The 11,685-nt window shown below is 44.2% G+C and overlaps 1 protein-coding gene across 2 annotated transcripts; it reads right to left on the reverse strand.

Annotated features, from left to right (window-relative positions):
• Positions 1-327: 327 nt before the first annotated feature.
• On the reverse strand, positions 328-8,662 carry LOC118377649 (GTP-binding protein Di-Ras1-like). Of its 2 annotated transcripts, none has more exons than XM_035764594.2 (5): positions 8,122-8,662; positions 1,614-1,762; positions 1,013-1,183; positions 785-889; positions 328-517 (listed from the first exon to the last, which is right to left on the reverse strand). In XM_035764594.2, exons 2-5 carry the CDS (start codon positions 1,749-1,751, stop codon positions 335-337), a joined length of 597 nt encoding a protein of 198 aa, XP_035620487.1. In that variant the 5' UTR covers positions 1,752-1,762; positions 8,122-8,662; the 3' UTR covers positions 328-334. The 2 variants fall into 2 exon arrangements, with proteins under 2 accessions (XP_035620487.1, XP_035620486.1); XM_035764593.2 differs by having other exon boundaries at positions 1,614-1,766; positions 8,122-8,661.
• Positions 8,663-11,685: the final 3,023 nt, after the last annotated feature.

Below are 11,685 nucleotides of genomic sequence, written 5' to 3' on the forward strand. Positions count from 1 at the left end.
CACTGCGTAATGGCTGAGGTGTTGGACTGATGCTGACAAATGCAGGGTTGCGGGTTCGAGTCGTGTTCAGACTACCCCCCCTACCTAATCTTTTCACTACAGTGGGACTGTATGGATGGTTAGGACCCTGGTCAGGCAGACAGGAGATGAGAGAGGAGGATAGGGAGACAGAGAGGTATAGAACCCACCAGTGGTCCTGAGGTCTCTTCACTCTCTTCTCTTTCTCTCCCTCTCCCATTCCTTCTCTTCTATCCTCACACTTTCTGTCTTCCTTGTTACCTCCCTTCCTTCCTTCCTTCCTCCCTTCCTCCATCCCTCTCTCCTTTCCTCCTCTCTACATGACACTACATTTCCCCTTCAGTCTCTCAGCTCTGGACTGTTTTCCGGACCGTTTCCCGTCGATGTTGAGACTCATGTTTCTCTTCTTGTCCAGGTTGAGCAGCTCCTGGAACAGCTCGGTCACGTTGTGGTTGGTCTTAGCTGACGTCTCCATGAACGCACACTTCCACGTGGTCGCCTTGAAGACCACACAGTAGGATTATCAATAGGATTCATTTGATTATTGTTATTAACAGGAGAAAGTAGAAAGGGAATTTGCTTTACAGTAATCGGCCCGACAATACCAGACCTGGGTAAAATATACAATACCAGACCTGGGTAAAAATATACAAATCAACTACTTTGAGATGGTTCAGTAGAACTACATAATGTGCATTATGTAGTTCTACTGAACCCAGGTCAGATGTATTATTTTTTAACATTTCAGATGTTTAACGTTACCGACCTGTGCCTCTCCATCTTTAGTCTCCACCTCTCTCTGGGTCTCATCACTCTTGTTGCCCACCAACATGATGGGGATGGCCTCTATGTTCCCCTTTATGGCTATCACCTGGAGAACACAAGGAGAGATTACAACACACTGTCACACACACACACACTGTCACACACACTGTCACACACACACACACACACACACACACACACACACACACACACACACACACACACACACCTGTTGGTAGATAGGCTTGAGTTCCTCCAGTGACTGTTTGCTGGTTACAGAGTAGACCAGTATGAAGGCATGTCCTTTAGATATGGACAGCCTCTGCATGGCAGGGAACTGGTGACTGCCTGTTGTATCAGTTATCTGGAGCGTACACACACTCTTATCACAGCTGATCACCTGTAGACACACACAAACATACACACACAATTAGTATCATTAGGATAATACATGATCACTCATTGAAAAACAACATTGCTTATACTCAATGCTCTTTTGATCACTAAGTTGTATCATTTGACTTGGTGCATCAGATCAGTGGATAAAATAGCCCTCTGGACACACTATATATGGTCATTATGTCTATACATCAGATAAAGCAGTTGGCCTACTGCCCATCCCTGATTACCTGTCAGTGCATCGTTTTGTCTGAAACGGCACCCTATTCTCTGAAGTGCACTATGTTCAGGCCATGGTCAAAGTAGTGGACTAAAGAGGGATTAGGTTGTTCCAGATGCAGCCTCGGTCTTCCTTCCTCTCCTCCTCCTCTCCCTGTCTCACCTGTCGATAGGTGTCCTCCACAGTGGGAATATAGGTGTCCCTGTCTCACCTGTCGATAGGTGTCCTCCACAGTGGGAATATAGGTGTCCCTGAAGGTGCCTTTAACAAAGCGTAGGACCAGGGAGCTCTTCCCCACTCCCCCCGCTCCAAACACCACCACCCTGTAGTCATTACTCTGCTCAGGCATGCTGCCCCCTACTGCCTGGGCACAGGTATTAAAACGAGAGAGAGAGAAGAGAGAGAGAGGAGAGAGAGAGTTATGTACTGCATGTACTGACTCCAGGTAGAGACAGACACATGTACTGACCCCAGGTAGAGACAGACACATGTACTGACCCCAGGTAGAGACAGACACATGTACTGACCCCAGGTAGAGACAGACACATGTACTGACCCCAGGTAGAGACAGACACGTGTACTGACCCCAGGTAGAGACAGACACATGTACTGACCCCAGGTAGAGACAGACACATGTACTGACCCCAGGTAGAGACAGACACATGTACTGACTCCAGGTAGAGACAGACACATGTACTGACCCCAGGTAGAGACAGACACATGTACTGACCCCAGGTAGAGACAGACACATGTACTGACTCCAGGTAGAGACAGACACATGTACTGACTCCAGGTAGAGACAGACACATGTACTGACCCCAGGTAGAGACAGACACATGTACTGACCCCAGGTAGAGACAGACACATGTACTGACTCCAGGTAGAGACAGACACATGTACTGACTCCAGGTAGAGACAGACACATGTACTGACCCCAGGTAGAGACAGACACATGTACTGACCCCAGGTAGAGACAGACACATGTACTGACCCCAGGTAGAGACAGCCACATGTACTGACTCCAGGTAGAGACAGACACATGTACTGACCCCAGGTAGAGACAGACACATGTACTGACCCCAGGTAGAGACAGACACATGTACTGACTCCAGGTAGAGACAGACACATGTACTGACTCCAGGTAGAGACAGACACATGTACTGACCCCAGGTAGAGACAGACACATGTACTGACCCCAGGTAGAGACAGACACATGTACTGACTCCAGGTAGAGACAGACACATGTACTGACTCCAGGTAGAGACAGACACATGTACTGACCCCAGGTAGAGACAGACACATGTACTGACCCCAGGTAGAGACAGACACATGTACTGACCCCAGGTAGAGACAGCCACATATGTACTGACCCCAGGTAGAGACAGACACATGTACTGACCCCAGGTAGAGACAGATACATGTACTGACTCCAGGTAGAGACAGACACATGTACTGACTCCAGGTAGAGACAGACACATGTACTGACCCCAGGTAGAGACAGACACATGTACTGACCCCAGGTAGAGACAGCCACATATGTACTGACCCCAGGTAGAGACAGACACATGTACTGACCCCAGGTAGAGACAGACACATGTACTGACCCCAGGTAGAGACAGCCACATATGTACTGACCCCAGGTAGAGACAGACACATGTACTGACCCCAGGTAGAGACAGATACATGTACTGACTCCAGGTAGAGACAGACACATGTACTGACTCCAGGTAGAGACAGACACATGTACTGACCCCAGGTAGAGACAGACACATGTACTGACCCCAGGTAGAGACAGCCACATATGTACTGACCCCAGGTAGAGACAGACACATGTACTGACCCCAGGTAGAGACAGCCACATATGTACTGACCCCAGGTAGAGACAGACACATGTACTGACCCCAGGTAGAGACAGACACATGTACTGACCCCAGGTAGAGACAGACACATGTACTGACCCCAGGTAGAGACAGACACATGTACTGACCCCAGGTAGAGACAGACACATGTACTGACCCCAGGTAGAGACAGACACATGTACTGACCCCAGGTAGAGACAGACACATGTACTGACCCCAGGTAGAGACAGACACATGTACTGACCCCAGGTAGAGACAGATACGTGTACTGACAAGGGGGTATCCCTGATGAAACAAAAGCTTTGAACTACCGTTAACTCACCACAACTCATCGTTCTGTATTTGAACCTATTCCTCAAATACTATTCTGCATTCTTGGCAGTATGTGTGTGTGTGTGTGCATGTGTATTATTGAATAGCTCTGGGGCTAAACCCTGTTATAAGGACCTCTGACACCAAATGACAACACTGGAATTACAATCCCACTTCAATCTAGAACAACACCACTAGGTGCAGACATACTAATATTTATGGACCAATGTGGGAATTTCAGTCTAAAGGTGCCCGTGCGCGCGCACACACACACACACACACACGCACATACACCACACGCGAACACACACACACACACACGACACACAGACACACACACTTCCGTCCTTGACACGAGGGCACAGAGATTGATGACACTCTTACCAAATGGGACTGTCTCACTCGGACCATCTTTCTTTCCTCCCCTTCTCTGATGATTAGAGATGGAAGGATAGAGTGCTTTAATGAATGAATAGTGTAAATGCATCTGGACCAGCCTGGACCAGCCCAGCCAACTCTACATTAGGAGATCACTTTGGCACAGACCAATACTCCTCTACTCAGCATTTGTCTCTCTCTTCTCCTCATCTCTCCTCTCATCTTCTCCCGTGTGTGTGCCTGACAGTCTCAGTGGTTAGCTTCCTGAGAGACTGACTGTCTGTCGCACACACACCTGTCAACTTTTTGTGTATGTGCAAGTCGCCCCTAAGAATGAATGCAGCTCCACACACACACCCTTGGTTCTCTCTCTCTCTCTCTCTCTCTCTCTCTCTCTCTCTCTCTCTCTCTCTCTCTCTCTCTCTCTCTCTCTCTCTCTCTCTCTCTCTCTCTCTCTCTCTCTCTCTCTCTCTCTCTCTCTCTCTCTCACGCACGCACGCACACACACACACACACACACACACACACACACACACACACACACACACACACACACACACACACACACACACACACACACACACACACACACACACACACACACACACACACACACACACACAATTCCATACGGAAGTATAGAATGGAACCAAACTCTGACTGGGTTTCTCCTGTTCACATCTAGTCACACACTGCTTCAATGCTTCATCCGTTCTCTCTGTGGGTGTGCATGCATGTGCGTGTCTTTGCATGGGTGTGATGGAGAGTGATGCAAACAGAGGAAATGAGCATTAAAATCTTGGTGTCCCGCATATATATTTCACATTAGAAAGCTTTGTTTGTAGAACCTGTCTTCATCCCAGTTCTAGACAACAATCCCTTCATTCCATCAATTCAACAGATTTCTCCGACATTAAGATGGACTTAGTGTGCGTGTGTGTATGTATATGCAGTGAGGCAAAAAAAGTATTTAGTCAGCCACCAATTGTGCAAGTTCCCCCACTTAAAAAGATGAGAGAGGCCTGTAATTTTCATCATAGGTACACTTCAACTATGACAGACAAAATGAGGAAAACAAATCCAGAAAATCACATTGTAGGATTTTTAATGAATTTCTTTGCAAATTATGGTGGAAAATAAGTATTTGGTCACCTACAAACAAGCAAGATTTCTGGCTCTCACAGACCTGTAACTTCTTCTTTAAGAGGCTACTCTGTCCTCCACTCGTTACCTGTATTAATTGCACCTGTTTGAACTTGTTGTCAGTATAAAAGACACCTGTCCACAACCTCAAACAGTCACACTCCAAACTCCACTATGGCCAAGACCAAAGAGCTGTCAAAGGACACCAGAAACAAAATTGTAGACCTGCACCAGGCTGGGAAGACTGAATCTGCAATAGGTAAGCAGCTTGGTTTGAAGAAATCAACTGTGGGAGCAATTATTAGGAAATGGAAGACATACAAGACCACTGATAATCTCCCTCGATCTGGGGCTCCACGCAAGATCTCACGCCGTGGGGTCAAAATGATCACAAGAACGGTGAGCAAAAATCCCAGAACCACACGGGGGGACCTAGTGAATGACCTCCAGAGAGCTGGGACCAAAGTAACAAAGCCTACCATCAGTAACACACTATGCCGCCAGGGACTCAAATCCTGCAGTGCCAGACGTGTTCCCCTGATTAAGCCAGTACATGTCCAGGCCCGTCTGAAGTTTGCTAGAGAGAATTTGGATGATCCAGAAGAAGATTGGGACAATGTCATATGGTCAGATGAAACCAAAATATAACTTTTTGGTAGAAACTCAACTCGTCGTGTTTGGAGGACAAAGAATGCTGAGTTGCATCCAAAGAACACCATACCTACTGTGAAGCATGGGGGTGGAAAAATCATGCTTTGGGGCTGTTTTTCTGCAAAGGGACCAGGACGACTGATCCGTGTAAAGGAAAGAATGAATAGGGCCATGTATCGTGAGATTTTGAGTGAAAACCTCCTTCCATCAGCAAGGGCATTGAAGATGAAACGTGGCGGGGTCTTTCACCATGACAATGATCCCAAACACACCGCCCGGGCAACGAAGGAGTGGCTTCGTAAGAAGCATTTCAAGGTCCTGGAGTGGCCTAGCCAGTCTCCAGATCTCAACCCCATAGAAAATCTTTGGAGGGAGTTGAAAGTCTGTGTTGCCCAGCAACAGCCCCAAAACATCACTGCTCTAGAGGAGATCTGCATGGAGATATGGGCCAAAATACCAACAACAGTGTGTGAAAACCTTATGAAGACTTACAGAAAACGTTTGACCTCTGTCATTGCCAACAAAGGGTATATAACAAAGTATTGAGATAAACTTTTGTTATTGACCAAATACTTATTTTCCACCATAATTTGCAAATAAATTCATTAAAAATCCTACAATGTGATTTTCTGGATTTTTTTCTCCATTTTGTCTGTCATAGTTGAAGTGTACCTATGATGAAAATTACAGGCCTCTCTCATCTGTTTAAGTGGGAAAACTTGCACAATTGGTGGCTGACTAAATACTTTTTTGCCCGACTGTAAGCGTGTTTATGCATGTGTGTGTGTTACAGATTGCTCTACAGGGGTCTAGGCTTAGCAGCTAATCATTGAGCTTAACCTCTCTGTTTTCTGGACTGTCTGCATTGACCCAATTCCCAGGTCTTAACTTAGCAGCATGCCTCCTTCACACACACAACACACACAACACACACACACAGTGTAGGATAGTAGACTATGCTGATCCTGACATACACAATCCATGCTCCTGCTGGTCAGTATCTGGGGGACATGCAGGAGAGAAGCAGACAGACAGACAGCAGGAGAGGAGTGGACAGACAGACCTCGGGAGAGGAGCAGACAGACAGACAGCAAGAGAGGAACAGAGACAGCACTTCAACCAGTGTGAGCCGAGGTGCAGCCAAAAATCACATGAACATTGAAGGAAATAGGTGCCACTCATAAAAACGTGTTTATTATACTTTCAGGGCACTCATGTGCCATTCTTAGAAAGGACATCAGAAACTCAGGCCCTTGCTGGTCACCATATCCCTGTGCTAGAAGGACAGTAGTAAGGACAATTACTAACCCTAACTCTGATGTGTCCACTCATCATAGCTCAGTCCACAAACGGTTATGATGCAACCATAACGTGGGCATGGAAGATGACACACACATTTCCTCCAACACCCACCTACACACACACAGCCATGGTCCAATCCCTCTTTACTACCATCTGCTACACTACAACGCTTAATCACTGGAATTACTGTCATCCCTCCCCCTCTCCTCCTTTCTCCCTCCTACTATGAACCCAAACAAACACAAGGACCGGGAACAAACAAACAAACACACACACACACACACTCTCTCTCTCTTACAGCAAGGATAGTCATGGAAGAAAGCCTGCCATAAACAGCACACATAACGTTAATCGGGCAAGCATACACTGTCCAGATGGACCCCCTGAAAATATGAAGCGATTAAAAATGGTTTAGCATTGGCATACTGTTAGTCAGACTGTGAGTCACGTTGCCATCATGTTGGTGGAATGTAGCCTACTGTGTGTGTGTGTGTGTGTGTGTGTGTGTGTGTGTGTGTGTGTGTGTGTGTGTGTGTGTGTGTGTGTGTGTGTGTGTGTGTGTGTGTAATAATGCATGTCCACCGCGGGCTTGCAACAGGGTATGCTATAGGGAAAGTAAGAGTTAAAAACGACCTCGTTTGTTGTCAGTGGGTCTAGAATACGACATCACAGGCTAACCTACTCTGCCCCCTTCATTCATAAAATACCACAGGAAGAAGAAACGCCATCTCGCTTTGGTGGCATAATTTCACAGGCGCATCACATCCTCCAAATCCTCAAAACGAGACATGTTAGACCCCTGCATAGAATACTCTCTCCCTCTCGCGCATTCCTGACGATAATTCACACAGTTTATGACGCAGTAACAGCAACATACATGTACAGATGAATTTTAACATATGGTAGAAATAACATGAACGGTTTGCAATCAAAAAATTGCTGCCCCATATTTACCAAGGCAAGAATCGCGTGCGTAACCGTCCAAGAGAGGCAACGCCACACAGTATCAACATTCTCTTACTGACATAGACTAACGGTTTTGTCAAAAGATGGATCTGGTTAAGTGTTACATACCCGAACTTGATGTGTAGTCCTGTTTTAGTGGCTGTCGTCTGACAACACGTTTGTAAGGCAAAACGCTGAGTTTTAAAGCATTTTATACTATTCATGTAGAAATCTCATTGTCGTCCGCGAATTCACAGTCCGTGTTCTCTCTCTCACTATCTCTCTCGTTGTTGATGCTATATTTATCTCTTTCTCTCTCTACTTGATATTCCCATACATTACAGTTCTAGTGCCACGATGTCTTTCTTCCCTCCCTCTATCGGTATGTCTCCATCTATACCAGTCTCCATCGATCCCTCTATGGCTTGCGGATCATCGCGTCATCACACAACACTCATACTCACACAGAAACGCACGGATAGACCTAACGTTTTAGCGTCTGAAAACGCAGGACCAGGCACGGTTTCGTGAATTACCGAGTTTTTATTTCAGCATATCAAGTGAAGTCATACTTTAGTCAGATTGCCGAATTAACAGCTAAATATGTTTTGGCAGTAAACTGTAGAAAAGGACCCTTCTAGCTGCATCCCAATGTCCCTCCATAGCCGCAGGAAGTAGGGGTGCTGAAGATGCTCTCCACTTATTTATAGCCTGTAGCTTATATTAAACAAAAATGGTCGCTAAGCCTACTGCATGATCAGACCTAACCATAAAGGCCTATTGCTTTTTTATTTGCTAAAGGCACAGTTTCAAATTAAAGTCAGCTGTCAGATTTGGGTATCGTTAGTAAAGGCTTTCAGGTGCCAGCTAAAGAGGTTGATGCTTAAACCACAGCCCATTCAACTGTTACCCAATAGTCCTTTGGCGCCAACTGCTTGGGTCGAGTCCAATCATCCACAGCCATACACAAAGTTCAGTAAACTTTTGAAAATGTAGATCCTAGAATGCCATCTTGGCATAAAAAAATTCAAAGAATCACATTCTGAGTGGACATTGGCATGGAGTGTAGAGGTCGACCGATTAATCGGAATGGCCGATTAATTAGGGCCGATTTCAAGTTTTCATAACAATCGAAAAATCTGTATTTTTGGACGCTAATTTAAAAAAAAATGTTTTTACAACTTTATTTAACCTTTTTGGGATAGGGGGCAGCATTTTCACTTTTGGATGGATAGCGTGCTATTGGATGAATAGCGATGCTAATATATGCATATTATTATTATTATTTGATAGAAAACACTCTGAAGTTTCTAAAAGTGTTTGAATGATGTCTGTGAGTATAACAGAACTCATATGGCAGGCGAAAACCTGAGAAAAATCCAACCAGGAAGTGGGACATCTGAGGTTTGTAGCTTTTCAAAGCTTGGCCTACCGAATACACATTGAGATATGGATAAAGTTGCACTTCCTACGGCTTCCACTAGATGTCAACCGTCTTTAGAAACTGGTTTGAGGATTCTACTATAAAGGAGGGGCTCATGAGACCTCTTTGAGTCAGTGGTCTGGCAGAGAGCCTTGATCTCATGACGCGCGCTCCCGACAGAGTTACCTCTCGTTCCTGTGCTTTTCTGAAGGCATTCTCCGGTTGGAACATTATTGATGTTTTATGTTAAAAACATCCTAAAGATCGATTCCATACATCGTTAGACATGTTTCTAAAGGACTGTAACGGAACTTTCCAAGTTTTTGTCTGGATGAAGATGGATTACTGGGCTGAACAAGCTAACAACAAGTGGCTATTTGGACATAAATTATTAAAACTTTATGGAACAAATCAGTCATTTATTGTCAAACTGGGAATCCTGGGAGGGCTTTCTGATGAAGATCATCAAAGGTAAGTGGACATTTATGGTGTTGTATCTAACTTTGTTTTGGTTCCAAAATGGTGGATATTCCTCTGGCTGTTTTGGGCTCTGAGCGCCGTTCTCAGATTTTTTTTTTTTTTTTAATCTGACAGAGCGGTTGCATTTTTAGAAGAAGACTATCTTGAATTCTGTGAATAGCACTTTTGTCTTTTATCAATGCTTATTATGAGTATTTCTACAAAATCACTTGATGTTTTGGAATCAAAACATTACTGCACGTAAGGCACCAACGTAAACAGAGATTTTTGGATATAAATATGCACATTCATTATCGAACAAAACATACATGTATTGTGTAACATGATGTCCTATGAGTGTCATCTGATGAAGATCATCCATTACAAAAAACAATCAATCATAATAACTAGTTATGTGGTTGATGATATTACTAATTTATCTAGCGTGTCCTGCGTTGCATATAATCGATGCGGTGCGCATTCGCAAAAAAGGACTGTCGTTGCTCCAATGTGTCCCTAACCATAAACATCAATGCCTTTCTTAAAATCAATACACAGAAGTATATATTTTTAAACCTGCATATTTACTTAAAAGAAATACAGGTAAGCAGGCAATATTAACCAGGTGAAATTGTGTCACTTCTCGAGTTCATTGCATGCAGAGTCAGGGTATATGCAAAAGTTTGGGCCCGCCTGGCTCATTGCGAACTAATTTGCCAGAATTTTACGGAATTATGACATAACATTGAAGATTGTGCAATGTAACAAATATTTAGACTGATGGATGCCAATCCAATAGATAAAATACAGAACGCTTCCATATTTCGCTGAAAGAATAAACGTTTTGTTTTCTAAATTAGTTTCCGGATTTGACCATATTAATAACCTAAGGCTCGTATTTCTGTGTGTTATGTTATAATTAAGTCTATGATTTGATTGAGCAGTCTGAGTGATGGTAGGCACCAGCAGGCTCGTAAGCATTCATTCAAACAGCACTTTTGTGCGTTTTGCCAGCAGGTCGTCACTGTGCTTCAAGCATTGCGCTGTTCATGACTTCAAGCCTATCAACTCCCGAGATGAGGCTGGTGTAACCGATGTGAAATGGCTAGCTAGTTAGCGGGGTGCACGCTAATAGCGTTTAAAACGTCACTCGCTCTGAGACTTGGAGTAGTTGTTCCCCTTGCTCTGCATGGGTAATGCTGCTTCGAGGGTGGCTGTCGATGTGTTCCTGGTTCGAGCCCAGTTAGGGGCGAGGAGAGGGATGGGAGCTGTTACACTGGCAATACTAAAGTGCCTATAAGAACATCCAATAGTCAAAGGTACATGAAATACAAATGGTATAGAGAGAAATAATCCTATAATTCCTATAATAACTACAACCTAAAACCTCTTACCTGGGAATATTGAAGACTCATCTTAAAAGGAACAACCAGCTTTCATATGTTCTCATGTTCTGAGCAAGGAACTTAAACGTTAGCTTTCTTACATGCCCATATTGCACTTTTACTTTCTTCTCCAACACTGTTTTTGCATTATTTAAACCAAATTTGACATGTTTCATGAGGCTAAATAGATTTTGTTTTATTGTATTAAGTTAAAATAAGTGTTCATTCAGTATTGTTGTAATTGTCATTATTACAAATATATATATATTTTTTAAAATCTGCATCGTTTTTTTTTTGTCCTCCAATAATCGGTATCGGTGTTGAAAAATCATAATCTGTCGACCTCTAATGGAGTGTGTGGTGTTTGCAGCACCCCAGGACCAGGTCACCAGGACTGGAACTAAAGCTTTGAACCCTGTACATTTT

This window comes from Oncorhynchus keta, chromosome 37, assembly GCF_023373465.1.
Source record: "Oncorhynchus keta strain PuntledgeMale-10-30-2019 chromosome 37, Oket_V2, whole genome shotgun sequence".
Classification (NCBI taxonomy): Eukaryota; Metazoa; Chordata; class Actinopteri; order Salmoniformes; family Salmonidae; genus Oncorhynchus; species Oncorhynchus keta.

Coding starts and splice junctions, on each gene's coding strand:
- LOC118377649 (XM_035764594.2), bottom strand. CDS start 1,751: ATGCCTGAGCAGAGTAATGACTACAGGGTGGTGGTGTTTGGAGCGGGG. Junction 1,184..1,613: donor TGGAGGACACCTATCGACAG/GTGAGACAGGGA, acceptor GTGTGTCTACAG/GTGATCAGCTGTGATAAGAG. Junction 890..1,012: donor TCAAGCCTATCTACCAACAG/GTGTGTGTGTGT, acceptor TGTGTTCTCCAG/GTGATAGCCATAAAGGGGAA.